The sequence below is a fragment of the Myxocyprinus asiaticus genome, chromosome 7, assembly GCF_019703515.2.
Source record: "Myxocyprinus asiaticus isolate MX2 ecotype Aquarium Trade chromosome 7, UBuf_Myxa_2, whole genome shotgun sequence".
Lineage (NCBI taxonomy): Eukaryota > Metazoa > Chordata > Actinopteri > Cypriniformes > Catostomidae > Myxocyprinus > Myxocyprinus asiaticus.
In genome coordinates, this window is record NC_059350.1 from 40,347,524 (window position 1) to 40,374,212 (window position 26,689).

The following is a 26,689-nucleotide window of genomic DNA, read 5'->3' on the forward strand; positions in this document are numbered from 1 at the left end:
GGTTTGAACTTGCCTTAGGCTCTCATTAATTAAAAAGCAAATCTCTGACAAAGAAACATTACCACAATTTGAGATGGCCATTTTCCTCCATTTCTTACTCTCATCCGCCTCACATTATTTTCTTTTTCAGACCTTTGTGTTGCCACTGTCAGCTCAGTTGGTGTTGGACCTAAGACCTTGTTTAGAGAATATTATTGTTCACCCAAAAATTATGATTCTGTCATCATTCACTCACAATCCTGTTGCTCCAACCCATATGACTTTCTGTCTTTTGTGGAACACAAAAGGAGATGTTAGGCAGAATGTTAGCCTCAGTCACCATTTGTGGATTCTCACGAAACCTGTCTAGAAAATGTCCTGGTCCTATTTTACTCCAAAATTAAAAGAAACAAATAAAAAATTATCTTTGCATATGGAAAATGATACCCATCTTTAGGGCCATTTTGTCATTATAGCATTATTTTCATGACAGTTACACACATTTGTCCCCATAATTCTCATTGCCGCAATGCAAAAAAAAAAAAAAAAAAAAAAAAAAGAAAATGATCATTATGGTTTTCTTATTACCACAATGTGAAAAAAAAATAAATAAAATAAAAAAAAAAAAATAATAAAACAAATTATACATTATTTAGTTATTTAAGTATTTATACATCAAAGTAGTACTTCTTTGGTACTGCCTTTCATTTTCACTTATTTTAAAGAAAAAGCCATTGCAAAGCACTATCTTTTTTAACTGTAAAAAAAACAAAACTAAAAAAAAAAACCGTTACTTTAATGAGAATCATAATGACAATGGGATAATGAGCATCATCAACACAATGGGACAATGAAAATCATCAAAACAATAGGAAAGTAAAAGTGAAACATCCGATGTGTATCAAAATGAGAGTTTGGGTAAAATGTGCTTACACAGAAGCAAAAAAATAAAATAAAAAAAGAATAAAAAAAATCATACAGAGTGAGTGAATGATGACAGAATTTTCATTTTTGGGTTAACTAACCCTTTAAGGCCATAGACTAAGTTTAAGCACACAGTAATAGCTTCACAGTTGTTATCCACCTCCGTCTGCTCTACTTTAAGGTTCGGTCACGCTTCTTAATAGCCTACCGGCTTTGTGGGTATTAAGGTGAGAATGCACAAAGTTGTGCCATTAGCAATCAGTTAACTCTGCCAGCTAATGTGAAATATAATAAGATGAAAATTGATCTAGCTGCCTCAGAGCTCATGAGAGAGTCTAAGAATTTCACTCTTCGAGTTCACATTCATCTAAAGTACACACCTAAGAAAGAAATACATTTCTCAAAATCGCCATATCACTTTCTTGTCACAGAAAACAACTTTTGCACCAACACAAGAGATATTCATTTCATCATTTTTTTTTTTTTTTTTTTTTTTTTTGTGTGATGTGGGAGGCTTGTTTGGTGTTTATTATAGCCATAGCGGAATTCGAAGCCTGGTTTCAGATTAAAAATTATACTCAGTACAGAATCACCAGTTCAAGGGTGTTTGAACAATGAGTGATAACAATGGCAATCAGTCGTTCCCTATCTGTCACTCACTTGACGTTGTGTCGATGAAGTGACACTAGGGGTCACTCTTGCGAGCCCCAGACACCACTGCTTTTTTGAAAAAAGGCCAATGATTATTGCAGAGTGGAATTTGCATGCCACTCCCCGGGACATACGGGTATAAAAGGAGCTGGTATGCAACCATTCATTCAGATTTTCTCTTCGGAGCCAAGCGGTTCTATTCATTGAAGCTGAATTCATCCGTGAGTTCATTCACCTCATCTGCTGGATTCTACGGTGCATTTCAGCGGCTTCTCCCCCTCTGCACCCGTGGAGTGCAGAGAACGCCCCTGGGCGCTTCGGCAGAACAACAAAAAGAGTATATTCTAAAAGAGCGGCACACACAGAACGTCTTTTTAAAGATGCCTTTCCGTTTGTGTGTTATTCCTGGTTGCGGTGTACCGCTTGCGCATAGCGCCTTTCCCTCCCTTGAGGTGAAGATGTGCGCTCTTGACTCCCAGTCGTGTTCACAGACTGTGATCCCTGGATGACTTTCCTCCTTAGCCCTCTCGCAGTTGAATTTGTGGAGAAACTCGCTGCCGGCCCAGTACGTTCGCTAATGAGACCCTGTACCAAGGTTGGTGCTCCACATGTGCTGGTTCCCTGAAGGTGACCCCATGTGATATCTTCCGCAAAATCGTTTCCCTGTCGGTAAACTGCATCTTCCTTGGACAGAGGCCCCTCTGCCCCCAGTTGCCATGCTCTGTAGAAACTCCTCCCCCTTCAGGTAGGACCTACCATGGGAACTCACCACATGACATACTTCCGACAAGACTCGGTAAGACCATGTGACATATTCCACTCAAAATCCCCCCCCCCTCTTTTTGGGCGGGGTGTGGTCTCCACGGTGTCTTCCCCTTGGGAGGTACACCCCCCGACGCAGATACTTATGGCTCCCAGTCCGTTAACAAATTCCACTCTTTTTGGGGAGAAAAGAGAGGGAAAGAGGCCTCGGCTGGGCTAGCCCGTCCCTATCGTTGGGCAGTTGACTTGTTCTTGAAGGACCGTTCGACACTCATAAGAGCGTTGGGGGAGGTTACGTGATGGCCTGGTGCACTGGCTACGAGGCACACAGCAGTCTGCCTGTCACACACCACCAGTTCACGTAACAGTTCAGATAGTTGTGGCATTTTGTATAGGGACACCTAGTGTCACTACATCGACACAACGTCGAGTGAGTGACAGATAGGAAACGTCATGGTTACTTTTGTAACCTCCGTTCCCTGATGGAGGGAACGAGACGTTGTGTCCATCTTGCCACAACGCTGAACTACCCGCTGAAATGGCCAGGACCTTGTCTCGGCTCCTCAGCACAAAACCTGAATGAGTGGTTGCATACCAGCTCCTTTTATACCCGTATGTCCGGGGGAGTGACATGCAAATTCCACTCGCCACTCGCCAAATTCCACTTCTCATTGGCCTTTTTTTTAAAAGCAGAGGTGTTTGGGGCTCCCAAGAGTGACCCCTAGTGTCACTACATCAACACAACATCTCGTTCCCTCCATCAGGGAACGGAGGTTATGAAAGTAACCATGACGTTCTGTTTTGTTTTGTTTTTTGTTAGGTTTAGTTTGGACCAAAAGAACATTTGAAGATTAAACGCTTCTGAAGCACCTGATGTGAAGTCTGTGGTGGTTTGCACCAAACTCACACAAAAGTAAACAGATTAATGTGCATGTAAACGCATAGCACTCTGGTTTTACTTTAATGTAACATTTTGCAAGATGGCAAATATTCTTGGACTTACAGGATCATACAAAGATTATGACTTGCAGTGACATGAGTAGATGAGCCTCTTACTCTATTTCTGTCATACCGGACTGCATTTACATAATGTGTGAAAGTGAATTTAAGAACAAATTATTTTACTACTGCATAACAATATTCAATAAAATAATAATAATTGACATACTATAGTATAATTGTTGGCTGGGTTCCAAACACATCAGTTTAAAAAGGCTACAGATTTGCAAAATATTTCTCTTTTTGGTCAACATTAGTCTTGGTTTAAACCTTGACCAAAAAGAGAAATATTTTGCATATCTGTAGCCTTTTTATATATAAGTTATTATTCATGTTACGCTACTCTTGTGTAATGATTTCAAAGCCTTAAAAAAGTCATAGGCCTATTTCATTATGTTATTATGAAGTTAAATTGATATGGTAGGGCCTACAGTATAGGAAGCTAGGTATGAATAAATGTATGAATAAACATATGAATAAATCATCTTAAAGATTAAGGGTAACACTTTACAATATGGTTCCATTTGTTAACATTAGTAAATCAATTAGATATAATGAACTGAGAGGACAATATACATAATTACAGCATTAATTAATCCTTGTAGATTTTAATTTAACAATTGTTCAATGTTAGTCCATGTTAGTTTAAAGTGCATTCACAAATGTTAACATATACAACTTTTGTTTTTAAAAATGTATTAGTATATGTTGAAATCAACATTAACCAATATGAATAAATATTGTAAAATTATTGTTCATTGATAGTTCATGTTAACTAATGTTAACAAATGGAACCTTATTGTAAAGTGTTTGTGTGGCAATTCATCTTTAGCCTAATTTTGTAATCGTGACAGCTCTAATCACACCTAATATGATTCATCGAAATTATTCATGATTAATCACATAAAACTGAGTGATTGATTAGTTTAGATTTTATTTATTTATAAATGTATTTTTTATTGATTGATTCAGGTCCAGGTATATACTGGCAACTTGAGATCATGGGCTTGCATGGGTTTGTGCTGTATCATTTAAACGTCTTATGTAAATGAGGATGTTAGAATGGACACAGACTGGTAACCTTAAAGCATCTTGATGTCTCGAGTGCACATGTTCCAGTCGTTTGGTTCAATACTGGTGGGCAGCAACCAAGAGTCATGTCTTGACTGAGGGCAACACATCAAACTCCTCCAGCCCCTTCGCTTTGCATTTAATTATTTCGTCCAGCGAAGCATCTTCATTTGACTGTGTGCTGACTTAATAGAACTTTGAGCAGCAATTATATTTTTCATTTTCGCTTAAAATTCATTGTTGAATAGTCAAATTTGCTCACAATGAACACCGTAATCAGGAGAATAAGGGACAAAGACTGAGCTTTAATTATGATTATTGACCTAAATTACAAGGTAAAACTGTGGGTATGGGGGCGTGGTCATGTGTCTGTTTGCGGTGTCTCGGTGTGTCACGTACGATGCTATGTCTGGAGAGGCAGTGCCTTCTGTGTCTGCTCTGCATCAAAGTGATGCAAGGGAGGAAGTCCCCGCCCTCAGGGAATTCCCTGAAGGGGATTTCCCCTTAGAGCATTCACGTGCTGAGTACCTCAAACACGCATTTGACCAAGTGAGAGTAATCGATGGTCTGCAGCTCCAGCCTAACGTCGCGCTCACATACCCATATTTTTTAATTATTAAAGATCGGTTGTATCGAGTGCCGTGAAGTTGGTGAATCCACAGTCCACCCCAAAAGCGCCATTGCGCCCTCTACCACTAATCGAGGTACCCTTTGAAAGAATTGTTATAGACCTCGTCGGGCCATTAGAACGGACCACATGTAGGCATCGCTTAGCATTAGTTCTGGTAGACTATGCAATGTGATAACCAGAAGCAGCGCCTCTACGCAACATCTCAGCACATAGTGTTGCGGAGGTGTTCTTCAGAATAATCTCCCGAGTGGGGATTCCGAAAGAAATCCTCACTGATCAGGGGACTACATTTATGTCACGAACACTACGCAAACTGTACGAATGATTAGGTATTAAATCAATTCACACCAGTGTTTACCACCCACAAACGGATGGGTTGGTGGAACGATTTAATAAAACCCTGAAAAATTTGATTTGTAAGTTCATACACGAGGATGCTAGAAATTGGGATAAATGGCTCGAACCCCTGTTATTTGCGGTGCGAGAGGTCCCACAAGCCTCCACAGGGTTTTCCCCATTCGAGCTGCTGTATGGGCATCAGCAGCGTGCTGTGCTTGACGTTATATGGGAAGCTTGGTAGGAGGGACCTTCAAACAGTAAAAACAAAATTCAGAATATTCTTGATCTTAGAGAAAAACCACATATTTTGGCTCAATTAACAGAGAGGAATTTGCTCCAAGCTCAGGAACGTCAAAGCCAGCTGTATGACAAGGGCACTCGACTACAGGATTTCACACTGGGAGATAAAGTGCTTGTATTACCACCTCAAGCTCTAAATTACTTGACAAGTGGCAAGGGCCCTTTGAGGTCACACGGTGAGTTGGAGATCTTGATTGTGAGGTTAAGTGAACGTATGGGGTGGGGCACGTCAGGTTTACCACCTCAATCTCCTAAAAGCTTGTAGAGGGCGGAGCTCGGGCCAGAGGTGACGCTCAAACCTAATCAGTTCACCTCGGTCCCGTGTGGAGACCACCTCTCACCATCGCAGCTCACAGAGATAGCAAAGTTGCAAGCGGAATTTACAGATGTGTTCTCACCTCTCCCCAGTCACACAAACCTCATAGAGCACCACATCGAGAGCACCCTGGGGGTGGTGGTTCGTAGCCTCTCCTATCGCCTTCCTGAACACACACACACAGATCCCCTTAACGCCAATCTCCTGAGAAAAAAACTGTGTTTTCAGATGTTGCCCCGGCCTGAGTCGGGTGGTGGGAGTATGTGGGGATGGGGCATGGTCATGTGTCTGTTTGAAGGAGAGAGGGATTGGTGTGGCTTGTCAAGCTGGTTGGCATAATTTTTAACAGCTGTTTCTTGTTACGGTGATAGCAGGGAGAGACCTCAAAAGCAGCCAAAACATAAGTTGATGTTAACTGAGAGTTTTGTTACATTGAACTGACTGAACTAAGAAAAGCACCGAGAAGGCTGCACTCAAGTATAAATAAGGCAGAAATAAAAGCCTACCTGAAGCATGCCACTGCTCCCCGTTTCCTCCTTCCATACCCGAACCTTAACATGTGTTACAAAAACATTTGTAAAAAATCATAGTGTGAATTTCGATTTATCCCTCTCCTCGGCTGATTAGCCCGATTGGGGGCCGGGTGTGCGTAGTCACGGTCCAGCCCCGCCCTCCTCCTCGTCACAACTGAATAAAACATTATTTTTAAAATAAACCTCAACTCAACAATTAGGCTAAAAGCAGTTATTATTTAAGGCAACCTAAATTTGCTGCCTAATGTTTGGAACAGACTTTGGAATTAGGAGTACACCTGTGATTCCCAAAAATGTGTTTGGAATGACACGAGGGCCCTCATGGGAATTGGAACAGAGCTATTAGAAAAAAAAAAAAAAATACTTCACTGAATATCTTCACCTTTTCAAAGCTAGTGTGTTAACATTCAAGAACATCTTTGTTTACATCTGGTTAGGACACAGTGGTACAGTACGTACATGGTCTTAGCTGAACCACATTCCTGTTAGATTAGATTAGAGTGCTTTAAAAGTGATCAAAGATCAAGACCTGAATCCCTTCAGAGAGTTGTAAAATGTCTCAGCTAACATCTGCTTCTGTGTCTGCTAACTAGTATCTATAATGAGTTAAAAGCACCAAGAGAGATGGGTGCTTACTTGAAGACGTGAGACTGAATTACAGTTGTGTGGAGCTTAATCCAGATGAGACAGTATGCCCTTTCCCTCTTCAGAACATAATTATGGATTGTGAAAGACCGAAAGAGAGAGAGAGTTGTATAAGTGGCTTTGGTAGATTTATTGCACACCTGAATCTGCAAGGCCAATCGAAATGGTTTGTACCTTCGACCATTTTGACATATTGATGCAAATTACCTCTGTGTGTTTGTGTATGTGTGTGTATGATCTTAGCTATGGTTTAGGGACAAATGTGTCCCCAGACGTTAACTAGAGGTTAGCAAAATCAGGGACATTTGAGGAAATTTTGTTTTCTTAAAATGCAGTGTTTTATTTTAGGGTTAGGGTTAATCTATATAATTAATTAGCTTTATATAAAAACAATACAACTTGTGATATTTTTTTTCATTTAGATAGCTTCGTAAAAATGTGTGTCTTCTTTGCCACATTTAAAAATTATACTGTGTCAAAATAATACAATGGCTATCATTCATTCAGTGAGCCTCATTGTTTTATTATGATACAAAGTGAATGTTTGCTTCCATGGAAATGCATTGTGAAAGTACATTCACTGATTGATATTATGCTATTTTTTATGACCATTTGTAGACACCAATTAATGCCCAATTGCTCATATCAAAGTCATGTTTTGTTTTTGCTTTTCTCAAAAGAGATTAAAGCTAGAGGTTGAGTGGCATACAATAGCGATGACTGAGCAGGTGGATGTTAAATTACCAAAAGCACATTAGGTTAAGGTCTTTTCTAGAAAATAATCTGTCTGTCTGTCATCCATATATCTATCTATCTTGTATAGATACTAGATAGATAAATCAATACAGGGAGATAGATTATACCCCTCTGTAGCAAATCCCATAGTTCTCTGGAATGAGGAGGCAGGAGATGGCATTCTTTGTGCCAAAATACAGTATTTATTCACAAACAAAATCTTTTGCTTTTCAGCAGAACATTTTGCAATGCGCGCGCGCGCGCGCGCACGCACGCACGCACGCACGCACACTCACATGAAGCTTTGCTTTCTCTCTCATCTGCTGCCATCTCCTCCCCTTTTATATCTGTGTCACAGCTCACTGGGAACACAAACAGGTGTTAGCACTGGTGTAAATCCTTAACCACTCAGTTTTCCCAGACTTCACTCTCCACAGATCAGCACTTGATCACACCCCTGCCTCCACACCCTCTTTTAAGGTTTTTTTTCCCTCTCTACCTGGACTCTATTATTGTAAACCAAAGAAAGTGTCTCAAACCACTCAAGTAAGCCTCTTTTTCAAATGCCATCAACTTTTTTTTTTTAACAACATGAAGATCATATCTCAGCCAGTCAGTGACATTAACCATAGGTTCTTATCTCTCTCAATCTCTTCAGCTAAAGGCCACACTTAGACTCATCTGTCAAGTGTCTAACAAAAATTGCCTCATACCTGGATTTTCCAGCTTTCATTCGAGATTCTTTATTTCTCTTATAATGGTTGGGGTAAAAGTTTGGCTAGATGAAAGATAGTTCTAAATACCAAATGTGTAACTGCTACACTGAGCCCATGAGTGACTGATTGGGCAAGATCATGCCTTGAAATTCAATTTGATTGACGTGAGAGTTTGTAAGGCTTGAGAACATAAGAATGAGGTGCTTCAATTATCTTGCTGAGTACTATAAGTTTGAACTTCTCAATGGAAGTCAACCATATATGAGTGCCAGTCGCATATGTAGTATATGATTATACGCAATACTTGAGATTCTAGCTGTAATCACGTCACTGCAGCCTTCTCAAATCCACATTAAATTACCTTCCACTCATAAGGACATCGAGAACATTCACCTCTTGGACTTGACCTTCAAATGCATTGATTACCTTATCACACAGGGATTATTGTGGCATTCTACAGTGCTGTACCTCTTGATCATTCTTAATACTGTCTGTATGAATGAGCAATCTGTTTTTTTATTATTTTATTTTTTTTAGTTTCTTCCATAAGAGCATAAACTTAATATTTAGATGCTTTGAGCCCAAAGATGTATGTGGTTTTGAGGTCATATCGATCTGTAATGTGACCTTCACATTTATTGAGCAGTTCAGTAAACTCTCCCTGTTGTCATCTGTCTTTTCCACACAAAAGTCACTTTAACTTGGGTATACAGTATGTACAGTTGTGTTAAAAAAAAAAAAAAATAGCAATACAACATAAGTAACCTGATGAACCAGTGTTATTAGTAGTAGTGATATTTCTGCATTGCAAATAATTTACTTGTAGATGTAGTAGTGTGATAGAAAAACAAGAGACCCAACAAATGACATGCACACTGCTTGTTCTGAGTAATTGACTTATTCATTGAAATGGGCGTGTTCAAAATAATAGCAGTGTGGAGTTTAATTAGAGAATTCATTAATTCTGTGAAAAAACAGGTGTCATTAATTGTCCTTTATTAAGGAAGAAGGGAAGCAAATGTTTCACACATTGTTATAAAATATATTTCCTTCTGAATTGCTAAGTAAAATGGGCTGTTCCAAACATTGTTTGGAGGAACAACGTAATTTGATTCAAAAGTTGATTGGAGAGGGGAAAACGTATAAAGAAGTGCAGCAAAGCATAGGATGATCTCAAATGCTTTAAAATGGCAACAAAACCCCAAAACACGTGGAAGAAAATGAGCAACTACTGTTAAAATGGATTGAAGAATAGTCAGAATGGCAAAGATTCAACTCCAGAAAGATCAAAGATGATCTAAAATTACCTGTAAGTACTGTTACAGTCAAAAGACGTTTGATCGAAGCTAAGCTATCAGCAAGTAGCCCCCATTGTTGAAAAAACAGAATGTGCAGAATCCGTTAAAATTTGCCAAGGAACACATCGATTGGCCCAAAGAGAAATGGGGTAACATTCTGTGGACTGATGAGAGTAAAATTGTTCTTTTCGGGTCTAGTGGTCATCGACAGTACGTCAAGCGACCCCTGGCTACTGAATTCAAGCAACAGTACACTGTGAAGACAGTGAAGCATGGTGGCACAAAAATTATGGGATGGGGATGTTTTTCATACTACGGTGTTGGGTCTATTTATCGTATACCAGGGATCATGGATCAGTTTGAATATATCAAAATATTTGAAGAGATTATGTTGCCCTATGCCAAAGAGGAAATGCCCCTGAAATGGGTGTTTCAACAAGACAACGACCTCAAACACATGAGTAAGTGAGCAACATCTTGGTTCCAGACAAAAAGGATTGAGGTAATGGAGTGTCCAGCTCAATCCCCTGACCACAACCCCGTTGAAAACTTGTGGGGTGACATTAAAAATGCAGTTTCTGAAGCAAAACCCAAAAATTCACAAGAACTGTGAAATGTAGTTTGTTCATCCTGGGCTGAAATACCTGTTTCTAGGTGCCAGAAGTTGATTGACTCAATGCAAAGCAGATGTGCAGCAGTTATCAAAAACAATGGTTATGCAACTAAATATTGAGTTTGAAGAGAAAAATGTCAACTCTGCAATTTTTTTGATCAGATTAATATTTCTTTTCTTTGCTTCCTGTAAAAGAATAACGCAGACTTGATCAAATTTGTTAATGCTTTGATTTGGAATTGAATGTGTAATGTTTCCACTACATTTGAAACATGGAAATAAAAGCTATTAAAAAATATTTGCACTTTATTCACTTTTATTAATGCACTGCTGTTTATCTGAACACAACTGTATCATTTCATTGAAGGAATCCTGAATACTCTCCATTCAATATTTTATAATAATTCTTAAAGAAATAGTTAATCATCATTTATTAACACTCATTCCAAACCCGTATGACTTTCTTTTTTTCTGTCGAACACAAAGGGAGATGTTAGGTAGGATGTTCGTGTAGCTCTTTTCCACTCAGTGAAAATTAAGGGTGACAAAAAAAAAAAAAAAAAAAAAAAAAACACACACACAATAAAAGTAACATAAAAGTGGTCCATATGACTTGGTGCTATATTCCAAGTCTTTTAAATATTAAATTATACTGTAGATTTGTTTTGGGGAAAAGACCAAAATTGTCATAATTGACTGTAAATCATCCCCTCTGTCATAGCTTTGAAATCTCATTTCGATTTGAATATGCACTTATTTAAATTTGGTGCATTGAGATTTGTTATGAAACACATGAGGACCAATAACATTAGGCATTGTTGACGTCAAACCTAGTGCGCCACATTTTTTACTTTAACGTTTTAGTGTTTTAATACGTGAACATGGAAGAGATTTGTGAGCTGCAGCTGAGGAGAGTAGCAGTGAATAACTTTTTTTTTTTTTTAGAGCTGACAGTAGATTTGAATTTTAATAGTGATTAATCGCATAATTTTTCATAGTTAATTGTGATTAATTGCAGATTTTGAAAGTGAACTTGGACTCTAAATTTACTTCTTTTCCTGTCAAAAAATGTAACAATATAATGCTTTGTTAAAATTTTAAAAACAAAGCCTTACACAGTATAAAGATAAAAATACACTAAAATAGCACCAAGTCAAGTAACATTAAACATTTCCCAAAGTCTAAGTGGGAGGTTGACTACTTGAAAGAACTAGTCTCCTCATGGGTTGCATTTTCATTGCAATAGTTATTAAATATATTAAACTCTCATCATTCACAATATTAATCTGATGGTGGACTGTGGCTATCTGCTTTGCTACAGCAATTGTGAAGCCGCGTTCATGATGCGCGTCAGGGCGTCAGCACCGCTTTGAACTACACATGAAAAGCGCGTGCAGACAAAAAACATCTCATTCTGTGTTTTGGTGATAGTTAAGACTTGATGTGATTCTGTGGTAATTCAAATATGCCTTACTTAGGCTGAAAAATACTTGATTTCTGTCACAAGTCCAATCTGGGCTTGTTTTGTGCAACAGATAGCATCAACAGCTCCTTTCTCCATCATTTAAGCACTGACACGACTGATGGACTATGTATAGACTAATTTTATTGTGCTTTTTGTAATTTTTGGAGCATAATAGCCCCTGTTCAACATTCCATTTTATTGGATGGAAAGGAAACGCATGAAAATTTTTCTTCTGTTCCATAGAGGAAAGAAATTCACACATGTTTGGAATGACATGAGATTGAGTAAATGATGACATAATTTAAATTTCTGGGTGAAAGGTTCCTTAAAGTGCATTGTATGAATGATTGCATGTTGTTTTTATATATTCATCAAAGTATATTTTTAAATTCTCCAACTATGTCTTTGTTTGTTCATTTTAAGAGAACAGGACTGTATATTAAATTACTCTCTGTCTCCCTATCTTTCTCACTCACATTCCATTTTACTTTTACTCTAACACCTTAGTTTAAAGTGGCCCTGAAGTGGTGACTTCACAAGACACAAGGTGAATGATATTCTTCAACAGGTGCGAAATAAGATACAATATTATTCCTTCTTCTCTTCAGCATTGGTTTAGGGACCTAGTGGCTCTACCTTATTCTTGCTTCCCACTTTGACAATGATGGTCCCCTAGCTCTATCACTATCGATTAAATTATCAGCGATGGATACTCACGGCCATGAAATTGCTTTACATTTTCTCACAGGGTCTTGCTGCCAGCCACAATTTCCCTAGCTACATTTCACATAGCAGATGGCTAGGCTGCAAAAGTCATTTTTGACCGATTTAAGGATTTGTCAGGGAATGTTGAGGACAAGGAATGGACCATTGGGCCAAAAGCTCACTGAGCTATAAAGAAAACCCACTCACATGGTCAACAGCTCCGGTAAACTTTCTTGAAAGCCCTTTTTTCATCACCATTCTCTGCAATGATGTGATTCAGATTTTAGCACCTTAAGTTTGAAATATTTGCAATAATAATCACGACCCTGCTGGAAAAAAAAAAAAAAGAAAAAAAGAAAAAAACCTGCTTAAACCAGCTGGTCTTAAGCTGGTCTTAACTGGTCACCCTTCCTGGGGTGCATTTCCCCACAAGTTCCATTGTTACCAATATATTTCAACGATGTGGTGTTTCCTGAAACCATTGTTCCAATGAACGTTCACAAACAGCATCGCAAAGTTGTGTGTTTGGACCTACAGCTCTTTACCTCTTGTCTGTTTTTTGGTTTCAGAGGGGGTTTTGGCACTTGTTAGCTTGGCTAGGCAGGAGACCATCTGAAGAGCAGCTTGACCAGGGGTGCGTTTCCCAAAAGCATTGTTAGCCAACTGTGGTCGCAAGTTCCATCATTAACAGCATAGTTCAACGAATTGGTATTTCCCAAAACTGTAACCGTTTAAGGAATTAAAGGCTGTTAAGAAAAGCTCTAACACACACGGTTTTTGTTAGAGAACACGTCTCTTGTGTCCTTATTAACGCACAAGTGGCATCGGCTGCTTTCCAAATGTGATAAATCAGCCTCCGAAAAGCACTTCAAAGGGAGATAAATTATAATAGGTATGCTGTAAGATAGTTTCAAACTGAATTTTCAATAAAAATGGCTTAAAAAGTCAGTTCCAAATGATTGTTATTTTGGTGCCCCACATCTTTCAGCCCTTCACTGCTCTTACGGTGGATGATAAAGACGTAGGAATAGGGCATAGGGAATATCACTTCTGAATGGAATGCACCTATTTGAAGAGTGCGCATGTGCATATGTGCTCAAGCGTGTCGGGGAACCCCGATGTCTGATGTAAAGGGAAACCCATCTATTGCAGCACAATGCATCTCATTTCGTAGTGCATGCCGATTTTGTCTTCAGCAGCTTTTTCGCATTAAACCTCTTTCTGGTGTACGTGTAAATGAGCTATTGTAATACAATTTTTACCAGAAATTTTTACTCCAACCACTGCGTGACGTCATTAACAACAGCTCTATGTTGTTGAAACTATGTGGTTTGAACGATGGATGTAAGACATAGTTACTACGGTTTCGGGAAACAGTTGTGACTTGATAGTTAATTTCACCAATGATGCATCATACTATGGTGGTTAAGCGTGAGTTACATTGTTACGTCAAGAATAGCACCACAGGCTTGGAGACCAGCTAGTCCAGCATAAACAAACTAGGCCTGCAAACCATTTTAAACAGTTTAAGCTATTTAGCAAGGTGATGTTTCAGTGTTTGTTTTTGTTTTTGTTTGTTTGTTTGTTTGTTTGTTTGTTTGTTTTTTGTACCACCACATCAAATACAACTTTTCCAACTTTATAAATTACTTTTCAAGTGTCCCCTTGGTTTTGTTATGGAACCCAGTAAGTGCAGCAAGTGAGAAACTCATAGAAAGAAACATCAAAACTCAGGCATGCTTGAAAATGTCAAATCCAGCAGTTTTCTCATCTTTGGCATTGGCTGATGTTCATCTATCCATGGTACAGTGTCATTCATCAATCTGAAAGGCTGCAACCAAACTTGAGTACACATAGAAGAACCAGGAGTCAAAGGTTAGCGGCTGGTATTGAGCTCCCTGATTGGTGTTATTCTCCAAAGTCAAAAGTCAGAAGCCAGCTTCAGTAACCATGAGCATGTTGGAGACACAGTGATAAATGGTAAGACCAAACACACAAATCTCTAGAGAGAAGAGTTAGCAGAAGTTGGAAACAATATAAAATAATGAAACACAAATGTGTTCCAAAAGAACCTAATACATAAAAAACTCAAAAGCGTCTAATATTACCTAACAGTTGAGCCTCCACAAATGAATTATTATTATTTATATTTTAAGGAGGAGGTTAATGAAATATTTAATTTCAATAATTAATTTCCTTACAATAAATGAATTTGAATTTGAATGGAATTGGCCATGCCTCACGGGATGTTGGAATTTTAATTTAATTTCAATAATTCATAAGACTGAATTTACTATATTCCAATTAAAAGACAAGCAAAATCTAGGGTGCAATGCAAACAACTGGTAAATATGACTTTGTTTGCTCATTCATGTGCTTGTAACTCTGTAATTGTAATATTTCTGACTCCACTTGAAGCCACAGAAGTTCAGCTTATTAAAGTAGTTACTTAAGCTACAAAGAATTATATAGTGAAGACATCATATGGGGTTTTGTTTCCTGACATACACAAATGACAAATGCAAAGAAATGGCACTGTGCCAGCATTGATATCAGTATTATTATGATTACATGCACATCTCAAGCTGAAATTGCAAACTGTACTGAGATTTCAACATGATCAGCTGCAAAGACACCCAGTGTATCAATGTGCATAGTTCAAGGTATTCAAATGTCAAAGGCTTATTACCAGTCACATCAAAAGCACATTGTAGTAATTGCCTGACAAGTTGTGGCAGCCAAGGTCAAACCATAAAAGGCAACTTTGGAGTAGCATATGATTTACAAATCGTAAGCTTGTAATTTGAATTCAACCTGTACAGATAACTAAGGGCGCCTACACACTAGAGTTGACGCTGTGTCAGAGAATGCTGCGAGAGTCCATTGATTTCAATTGGGATAGTGCATCACAAAGGCGAATGGGAAAGATACATTTATATTTATTAATTTAGCAGATGCATTTATCCAAAGTGACGTACAAAATGAGGAAAGAGACAACATAAGCGATTCATATTCAGAACACAGTTACTCGAAAGTGCTGCATTGCAAAGTTTCAGTTGTATTAGAAAAGTACTAGCCAAGACAGAGATTAGAGTGCAATAAGATTTTTATTTTTATTTTTATTTTTTATGTATTCTTAATTTTAGTGTAAGTTCAAATGATGGTGCTCATGAAAAAAATGTGTCTTAAGCCGTTTTTTGAAGACACAGAAGGAGTCTGCTTCACGGATGGATTTGGGAAGGTCGTTCCACCATTGAGGTACAGTGAAGTCGAAAGTCTGGGAAAGAGATTTGTACCTCTTCGTGCTGGTACCACAAGGTGCCACTCATTGGCGGACCGCATCCTTCTGGTGGGAAAGTAGCTCTGCAGGAATGATTTTAGGTAAGCTGGACAGACCCAGTGACTGTTCTGTATGCCAGCATCAGAGCCTTGAACTTGATACTTGCAGCAACCAGCAGCCAGTGTAGAGACAAGGAAGGGTGTAACATGTGCTCTCTTGGGTTCGTTGAAGACCAGCCGTGTTGCTGCATTCTGGATCATTTGCAGAGGCCTAATTGCGCATGCTGGAAGGCCGGCTAAATGAGAATTACAGTAATCCAGTCTAGATATGAAAAGAGATTGAACCAGGAGTTGTGTGGCATGATCAGAGGAAGTGTCTTATCTTCCTGGGGTTGTAGAAAGCAAATCTTCATGATCAGGCTGTTTTTGAGATGTGGTAGGTGAAACTGTGTTGGTTGTCAATGGTTATCCCTAGATTTCTGACCATATCGGATGGTGTTATTGTACTGTAGATGAACCCAGCTGAATGGTGATGTTGTGCTCAATAGCAGGGTTGGCTGGAAAGACGAGGAGCTTGGTCTTCCCTAGGAGTTGTAAGTGGCGTTTCTTCATTCAGGCCGATATGTCTACAAGCAGTCACTGTGTGGTCCTCAGGCTGGAAAGACAAGTAGAGCTGTGTGTCATCGGCGTAGCAGTGGTAAGAAAACTTGTGTCTTGAATAATGTGTCCCAGTGCTGTTGTAAAAATGCAAGGGTTTGAAAAACTGTATTCTTTTAATGGGCCATCTTATGACCAAAAGTTGAGAAAATTTTAACTTTTTTGCTGCAACATACACTTGTTGGCTGAACTTGATTCAGTCACGGACAGTGGTCCCATGTGTTTGAAATGAGTTTTCTTAACTTAGTAAATTATTAATTTATATTATGTAATATCAACACAAACACTGTGTAGAAAGAATCTAGTTGAATTAGGTAAACCCAACAAAATTAGACATGTCAGTGTATCTCAAATCTCTTTATGTATTAACTAGTGAAAGTGAATGTTAACATACTATATACATGCTGGTTGGAAGCACTACAGAGTAGAGTTTAGCAACTATGCTACTGTTAGCACAGCATTTGTTCAATAAAGTGAGCAATACATTTCATAAGTGATTTTTACCTATCCTCACCTTTAACTCAAGCTCCACTCCACATAATGGTAACCCCCAACACTGAAACATAAAATAAACTATTCTGAATCTCAGCTTAACAAAACATTAAACACTAACAAGTATCCCCCTTTATATTCATCTTGCACAAAAACACATAAAATAACACTTAATTTTAACATTTACTCTCCTAATCGAGCCCCATGTTGTCACGTTTAAATGTGTTTTTGTTCATATTTTGTTTGACAGGTCTTTTATTTTGAAATTAGTTCACTTCCTTGTCTAGTCATGTGATTATCCTGTTTCCTTCTTGTTCATGTGCCTTGTTCTCATTGGTTTATAGTCTTGTTATCTTGTTATTAGTTTAGCCTTGTTATTGGTTCATGTTTCATTGTCTTGTTATCAGTTTTGTGTTTTCATTGGTTGTCTTGTTAACTTGTTTACCTATTCTGTGTATTTATAGCCCTCATGTTCTCTAGTCCTTGGTTGAGTATTGTTGATGTAATGTTGTCAGGTTGTTTTGGATTTATTGCACTTATTAAAATAAAACTTCTCTTGGCTTCTCACTTCACCATTGTCTTGTCCTCATCTGTTCCTGTTTTCAGCCTGTCCTGCCTTGCCTGAATGTTACGCATATAAAGCACGCTGGGAAATAGAAATACCCTGCTCAGTGTCATCAATGCTACATTAACACTACAAAAAAGTATTCATGTAGTACCAACTCAAAGTAAACTTATATTTTTCTGATTTAAATGGATAGAACACAAAATCAACTTGTGACAGTTTTCTAAAATTGTGTTGCTTTAGTTGATTTTAAGTAAATTGAACAAGCAGTTTGAGTGCACTCACACGTAGGCATTTGTTGACTAATGAGAACTCAGAGAGGCAGGTCCAGTTATGCTTTCAGAAATCAAATTTGCTGCATTCCCTTTCTTTTTCTCACTGATCTGGCTCTTCCCACACCCTCAAAATGGATTTTACACATTCCTTTCCATCAAACGCTCCATCAGAGCTTTCTCTAGTGAGTTTACATATGTATTCATTTGGCATACATGCAAAGCATTTGAGTCTTGCTGTCAGTCTCCTATTGATCTACACATTCACAATGGGAATCTGGCAGACAGAATACATATTTATCACAGCAACATTCACTGTTATGTTCAACTTTTTTAGAACTCTCTTGGCCTTTTAGCTCAGTAAAGCTGAAAACTGCCCAAGTCAGCACAGTGCCTTATAAATGTTTGTTGTGCTTGAAAAAATCAACTCAACTCACCTTTTGTTGAATAAAGAAAAAAAAGTGAGGGAGAAATTCAGGAAAAGAAGAATGAATTTGATAATAATATAAAATTCTAAATGGGCAATTTATTTATTGCTTATCAGGGTGGTAACAAATATTCCACAACATAAATTTGCAAGAGTGGCAGAAAAGGTCCAGATGGATATTTGAATGGGCAAATTTGCTGGCGGACTAATGAATCAGGCTGATAAGAGACTAAAGCAGGCCTCTCTTATCTTCCATATACAATCAAGTCGACTCTTTGCACACTTAAGATATTTTGTTTCCCTGCTGAATTGTTTTGGAGCATGTTGGAACAGAAAATCAATGCTCTGATTGAGTTTTTCTTTTCAGAGGACAGGGGATCTCACAGATATTGGGTGAGAGAAGGATAGAACAAGGAAGGAAAGTGAAGAGTAAAAAAGAGGAAACCATTAAGTCAATATATTTGTTTCTGTCAGGTCATTAATTTTCCACTGACTGGTGTTCTGAATTCACCCAACTCGCCGTTGGCACTGATGGGTATTTCTTTTTCTTTTTTTTTTTTTATACATCGGCTCTGTTAACACCTGTTTTTAAAAACCAGCTTGGGTGATCCAATCACACTTGGTCAGGCGAGACAGATCGCTGGTTGTAATGTGTCTTAAATGTGTCTCCTTTGACCACTTGTAATCAGATTTTGAGGGAACGGTTTCTGACTTTGTAACCACATACATTACTTAGTCAGTGTGTTACCGTATATTGATAAAACGCAATAAAAAGGGGAAATCTCCAAAATTTGGTACATCTTTTCTCCCAAGTATAATTTATTTTAGTCTTACCACAAACATGACATTTCAAGCACAATTATCAGTTATTTTAGTCGAGTACCTTTATTGAATGTCATACGGTGAGCTGTGTCTCTGCATCACTGACTACGTTTTCTACATTTTGCATGGACACCAGATAGTGGCTTCCCTTGCAAGACTGCAAATGGTCCAGAATGCTGCAGCCAGACTGCTGACAGGGGCCCGTAAACGTGACCATATTATTCCTATTCTACGCTCTCTTCACTGGCTGCCAGTTCGATTTAGAATTGATTATAAAATACTTATTTTCGTTTTTATATCCCTAAATGGACTAGTACCTCCCTACCTTGCTGACTTGTTGCATATGCACAATCCTCAGAGATCCCTCAGATCATCTGATCAGAAGCTCTTGATAGTCCCTAGGACTAAATTGAAGATGAGGGGCAACCGCGTTTTTACGGTAGCTGCCCCTAAACTGTGGAACAGTTTACCCATTTATATTAGATCAGCATCAACAATACATGATTTTAAAACTAAGTTGAAAACATATTTGTTCACCTTGGCTTTTAATCAATAGAGGCTGTGCTTTGTATTTCTGTATTATTTGTGTGTTCTATGTGTATTATATTGCTATTTTTTACCCTTTTGTATTGTACAGCACTTTGGCCAACATCTGTTGTTTTAATTTGTGCTTTATAAAATAAATTTAATTGAACTGAATTATTGGTCCCTCAGTGTATGAGCACATATATGCAGAGGTAAGGGACCGTCAATATTTTACATTGGTGTGTATAAATGGGTATAGTTTGTGTGTATGTGCTTTTTCCACTGTAGTTCCAGAAATGTTGAATTCTTTCTGCTGTGTTGACTTGTTGTTTTGGCTCCATCCTATGATGTATGTTCTCCGATCTGTTCCACGCACATGCGCACTCTTCAAAAACCTGTTAGAACGGTGTTTACATGGCCACAGTAAGCCGCATTCCCCGGGAGAAACTTAAGTTTGTTAAAGCGCTTTCTCTTAATCCCTTAAACGATGTAAGGAAATCGCCGTTCTCATTTACATGACATTTCAGAACGACACTTTCTGCAAAAACCCTGGAATAAACCGTTTTCTTAAGTGCATGTAAACGTTGTCTCTGATATCAGACACACTGAACAAGTTTAGTAAATTCTTGTGCATGTATACTGTATGTGCTTTTCCAAATATTTTTAGATTTTATGGTTGTTATTTATTTTTTTTTTTTATGCTGCACATTACTGGCAAAGTTTAATACTTTAGTTTTAGCACAATGGATGATTGATAGGTGAGTAGGCGGTCCTTCTCTCTTGCCCAGGACAATTTACACTACAAAAACAATGAGGTAAAAAACTTTTCACATGTGGTTTGAGTGATCCGATCATAAAACGTTTTTACACCTTAATTTAGTGCTGAGAGTTTGTAGTCAGATTGCCCAAGATGGTTGTTAATACCAGGTGAAAATGGGGTCACTTTTTAGAACTTACTTGCAAACATATCATAAGCCTATTTGTTATTTATTTTTTTCTCTTACAACATCTCTCTTTTTCATCTAATTGATATTGTTTCTTGTCCAGTGTTTTTTAAGGCAGTGGATACTCAAGAGTGGACAACCTTATTCAGTTATCCCATTCCCTGGCAGATCTTAGACTCATGTTGATTTCTGGCTTCTCATTCTCTCCTCCCTTTCAATCTGCTCATCATTCTCTCTCACAAGTCTCATATATGAAATAAAGCTTGAATATGAAGCCCATAATCAGTCTGTTTAAATGCATTTTCTAAGAAGTGATTTTTGGTCTTCCTCCTTCAGGCTAGAGTCCCCGACGAGGACGCTGACACTGGAGGCCCCCAAAGGTGTTGAAGTGAATGCAGGAGTTGGGGAATTCAAAGCTTCCTGTAGGAAAGATCTCACTTTAGAGTCTTCAGAAGGAGAGGTGTGTATTTGTGTATTGGTGGAACTATGTGTATGTCATGGTTCAATGCAGTAGTATAGTTAGGATTGTCTTTGTGGTGGGTAAAAAGGTGGGAGGTTCAATCCTAAATGGGATGACACAATAACTGCTGAGTTATTGATATTACAAACTTTGGCTGTCCTTTATAGAGATTGACAGACCAAGTTACAATCTACTTTAGTAGTATGGAAAAGATCAGCTTTTACCTGTGTTTCCTGCGCCACTATTCCATGGTGGCGCTGTGTCATTGCTTAATCTATATTTTACCCAAATTGTGAGTTTGCAGTCTGAATTGTATGAGATAAAAAAAATAAAAATAAAATAAAAAAAAAATAAAAAACAAGGCAATGTGAAATAATGCAAAGACAATAAATAGACAACACATCTATTGCATTGTATTTGCTGGCTGGACTTAAAAACAAACATACAGCTTGACTAGTGTAGTCCGATATTTATATGACAAAATGTAGTCTCTGGAATACTCAATTCTGATTGGTCAATCCTGCCAGTCAGCAGTCTGATGTTTCTGAATAATGACCTCACATCCGAGGATAAGGTTATATTTCACCGGTCATCAGGGTATTCATCTGTCCTACTTCTTGTATCATTCTGCAATTACTACAAATAAGCTAATACATTTCAAATTAATATTTCATGTACATTTTTTATTTATTTAGCAAGCAGTCTTATAATGACAGTCATTTTAACAAAATAAACAGCAACAGGTTTATCAGAACTCTGATGCAAACCCAAGATGGAATTAAATGTTTCTGGAAACATAGTTTCAACACAAATTAATATTTGGAAAGCTGTGTAATAAGCGCAGTGATACCTGACCCTGTTAGAGTTTATTTTGCAATAACGAGTGACTGACTATACATTGCTGCTTACATATTCATTAAATTAATAATAATAAAAAACATATATAAAAATATATGAATAGAATAGAATATAAAATAATATAATAAATTATAATAATAAACCTAAAAGATGTTTCTGAAAATTGTAGTGTTTTGAAAACATAATTATATTGGAAACACTGGCTTAGACCTTTTGTGTTCTGAAAAATAAAATAAAATAATAATAATAATAATAATAATAATAATAATAATAAATAAAAATAAATTATACTGTAAATAATGATGAGAAGATGATAACATAATTGTCATTTTTGGGTCTACATTGTATACTATTAAAAAAATAAAATAAAAATATCCTCATGAATTGCAAATTTAGTTGACCTGAATGATTTTAATATATATATATATATATATAATTTATTTTTATTTTTTTATTTTTTTTCTGGAAGCTGGTTACACTAGGCAAGAAGCTTTGTTGAAATACCAGCACACTGACATCCCACGCTAGGAACCAGCATCCAAACACATGTGCTTGTGACTGTTTTTTTTTTATTTATTTTTTTTAATATCCCCAACTGTTTCAGGGATGCCACACTTGCTATTAGTGGACTTTACAGTGCTTGAGATGTTTAGTAACTAATTTGCCATTGTGACACAAGTGCATAGGTAGAGCATGTAGACACATTAAGAATGACAGAAGTCTGCTTTCTAATTAGGTCATGTGCAATCACTAAAGGGTTATCTAATATTCACAGTTTTTTTTTTTTTTTTTTTTTTTTTTAAATGTGTTACATTTTCCTTTTTTTAAGAACAAAAGATGTGACTTCACACAATATCATGCAGTCCTTGTCCTCAGGAATTACTTCAAACAAACACCTTCTAACAACTTTATTTCTTTCCTCTCGTTGTCACTGTTCTTATTCTTTCTCTGTTCGTTATCTTTCTGTTTCCCATCATCTGCTACAAACCTGATTCACTGTCTGGTAATTGCAGTATAGTATAATTCCACCAGCACCTTGAACATGTTTAGACTATCCATGCTCACCTAGTGACATTTACCCCCCTCCCCCTCATTCAAATTAGTGCTTCCATGTTGAGCTGTATAGCTCTCTTTCTTCCTCTCTTTCTCTCTTCCTTTGTCTCTTTCTCTCTTTCTATTATCTTGCTTTAGTAACTGCCCAGGCTATTTAATTAACTTCCATGAGTCCAAGTCATATATCATGCTGTCCTGTCAACTCTTTTGGAAAAAAAGAAGGCTTTTATTTTTATTTTTTTTTCTCTCTCTTCTGTGCCTGAGATAGCAGGTTGGTGCTGAGAGGACTGATGTAAGAGACAAAGTGGCTGATGCACAATGAGACCACTTATGAAACTTGTTTCATTTGTTAGTTTTTACAGTTCTCTCTCCTCTCATCACCTGACCTTTATCTATGTCTGTGCCATACACACAGTGCAAAAAAAAAAAAAAAAAAAAAGGAATTACTTTTTATTAAGCATACAGGTTTTTTTGAGTCACTTCGAAGATGTTATAAGAAGTTGAAACAGATGATTCACATATAAGTCAATAAAAACGTTAGATACTGCATGCTGGCTTTAGTTCCGCCTTACAGTTTTAAGAGCCAATCACATTTTTGATAGAGGCATTGCAATGCTCAATATGGTGGCTGTAGGAATGGATGTCCTGCATTACATGTAAAATAGCCAATCACCTGTTTGTTTACTATGTAATGTCATGACGTCTACTACCAATACAATTCAGACGCTTATCAGAGCGGTCCTATATAAGTCCTCCATTCATTCATTCATTCATTGCTTAGCTGTCTTTCTATCGCATGGATGCAAGCTGCACATAACACCCTCCTCCATCCCCAGCTTGCAGGGGCGGACTGGCCATAGGGAGACTGGGACTTTTCCCGGTGGGCCGCCGCGTTATGTGGAACGGGCCGCGACTGGCTGAAGAAGGCCGGAAAACGGCGCCGTGATATGCTGAAGGGGACCGCAATATGCAGAAAAGGACAGCGACACAATCTCGCAATCCCTATTTCCCCCTTTCTCACTTTAATTTTCATGAGAGAATAGACACTGTGCAGAAAATAGATGCCTCTGTCAATTTGGATAAGAGAATCAAATGCATTAGACAGCTCAGACGAAAAATCAAATCATTGCTGACTCTTAAGAGGCTAAGTTAAAAAGTTTTGGGTGAGAGAGAATTAAAGGCAAATGGCTGGCTGGGTCCAGGTCCTATTGCCATTTCTCTCCCTGCTGCTTATTAAGATCAAGGGTGATGAAAAGTGACTTGTGTAGGTGCTCTGATAGCTCTCCTGAGAGAGAGAGAGAGAGAGAGAGAGAGAGAGAGAGAGAGAGATGCAACCTTCTACTTCAATGAGAGGAAATCACTCACATTAGCAACCAAATTTCACACTATGCGATTTAAATGTATATCTTTGGTAATTGGCTGATAAATGTTTACATTTCACTCACCAGTAACTGTGTAGTATAGCGGTAGAGTATTCAGTAGTGAGATCCTGTCACTGCGTGTTGAGAGTAGGGATGTGCCCGAAGCCAAATACCTTATTTGGAAAGGCACGAATAATGACTTAAAAACGAATAACGAATTCATCCAAATAATAGAAAAAATATTCGGCAGACTGATCTTCCAACGAGCACAGGCATAAAGCAATATTTTAAATAAACATATAGAAAATTACAAAGTAATGATGAGTCTGTGAAGCCAATATTACTACAGTGTAAACCTTATGAATGAAAATGTACATTGTGATTTTAAATTCAGATCGGATGGCCGCATTCTCGACTCTGTTTGAAGTCTCCGTTAATTGTGCACGTCTTAGAAATCTAAGTTTGTAAAGAGTATTAACTATATCATACACATTTTCCAATTCTTCTAATTCCTATAATTCCTGATCAAAGAAGTGATGATTTTATAGTGGAGCTCGACTGTAAGTTGACCACATTTATATCCACATTAAGGTAATTATCTGGTTAATCCTTTATTCTATAAATGTTTAAATACTGCATAGAAGTTTAAATACTTCATAGAGTGTAAATCTGTCCAGAATATTCCTGCACACGGAGGATACATTTTGTTTTAAAAAAAGCAATTTTTTTATCTAGAAATATTTAGAGGCTCGATCTTGCAATTCATTCCACTGCTTTTCACTAATTCTGCACATGTAAAGTAACTAATTAATTATATACTCCACAAAAAACATGTGAACACAAATAAGCCTCAAATGTATCATTAAACCTTGATAGAGAATTACGGTGCTTTCAGTTTGTAGGCTATATTAATTTATTCTCATTTCTTTTAAAATTCGTATTTGTATTTAATATTCACTGCAAAATGTGTACTTGACATTTTAAAATTGCTTGACACCTCGTGCCTCCAGAATAACATTGTTACTTGCACACTGCACAAACATAAACAAAAATGTTGTTTCAGCAGATATTAAAGGAATAGTTCACCCAAAAATGAAAATTTGCAGATAATTTACTCACCCTTAGGCCATCCAGTTTCTTTCTTCATCATAATAGAATTTAAGATTTTTAGGATTTCATTTCAGTCCTCCTCCTTTAAACAATGCAAGTGAATGTACTTCATTTTTTTGACGGTCCAAAATGCATATGTAGGGTGCATCAAAATAATCCACACGACTCCAGTCGACAAATAAAGTTCTTCTGAACCAAAACTATTGATTATTTTTAGAAACAAAACAATACTTATATACTTTTTAATTATAAATGTTTGCTTCCGTACATCTCTGTGAGATGTACATCAAGCTCGTTGGTAAGGTCACACGTCACGTGGAAGAGGAGGCAGGAAGCATGTCATTGTTTACAAGAGAAGGAGCGCTGTACAAAAGTTTAATTGTCTTTGCTGTAGATTTGTATTTGTATAAGTGTATTGTTCAAAATGGTCGTTTGGCATGTGTATCCTGGATGCTTCAACCTTCAGAAACCACAAAAAAAAAAAAAATGCATGCCGGGAAAAATATGAACTTTCATCAATTGCCTATACATGTTCATGAGCGATTGAAGCTCTGGCTTATCACGCTGAACCTGGATATCAGTACACTCCTACATTCTCTCAAATACTAGAGGGTGTGCAGTGAACATTTTACCCCTGAGGATTTCAGACCATTGAAAGAAACAAAGTGTCGATATCTGAATTCATCGGCTGTGCCCATGCTGTTTTCCAGCAAACTCAGGAATGTGTGAAAGCTTTGGTTTTCATTGTCACGCCTCTCTTGGGTTCTGCACCTCCCTCAGCGCTCCGCTCCTCATCACCAGATTTCTAATTCACCGCACCTGCACTCATTTCACTCGCTCATCACTGCCTGCATAAATAACTCACCTTCACGCCACTTTACTGTGAAGTCTCACACAAAGGACACTTGGTTTCACTAACTACAACTTGTGTGGCTTGAATTCCTGACAGTCATATAGTAGCCTATATATTTCTGCTAAATAAAAAGTACAAGTATATAACACAACGGCTCTGAAAAAAAGGATGGTTATTTACTGCAGTAATGTTTTTTTTATTATTATTATTTGGAAATTATTTTTAATTTTATTTTATATTGTTTTGAAATTGGTTTGGACTGTTTTGGTTTGAAATGGCACTTGGTCTGTGGTCTGTGCTAGTTTCTCTTGTAAAAAATGACGTGCTTC

The 26,689-nt window shown here is 37.6% G+C and overlaps 1 protein-coding gene across 1 annotated transcript in view; it reads left to right on the forward strand.

The window, feature by feature from the left end:
• The window catches only part of LOC127444132 (zeta-sarcoglycan-like), a 473,893-nt gene that overhangs the window by 406,345 nt on the left and 40,859 nt on the right, over positions 1 to 26,689 (forward strand). Inside the window, exon 7 of the mRNA XM_051703346.1 lies at positions 21,002 to 21,125. Within this exon, the coding sequence (XP_051559306.1) occupies positions 21,002 to 21,125 (124 nt within the window). The remainder of the gene's footprint in view (positions 1 to 21,001; positions 21,126 to 26,689) is intronic.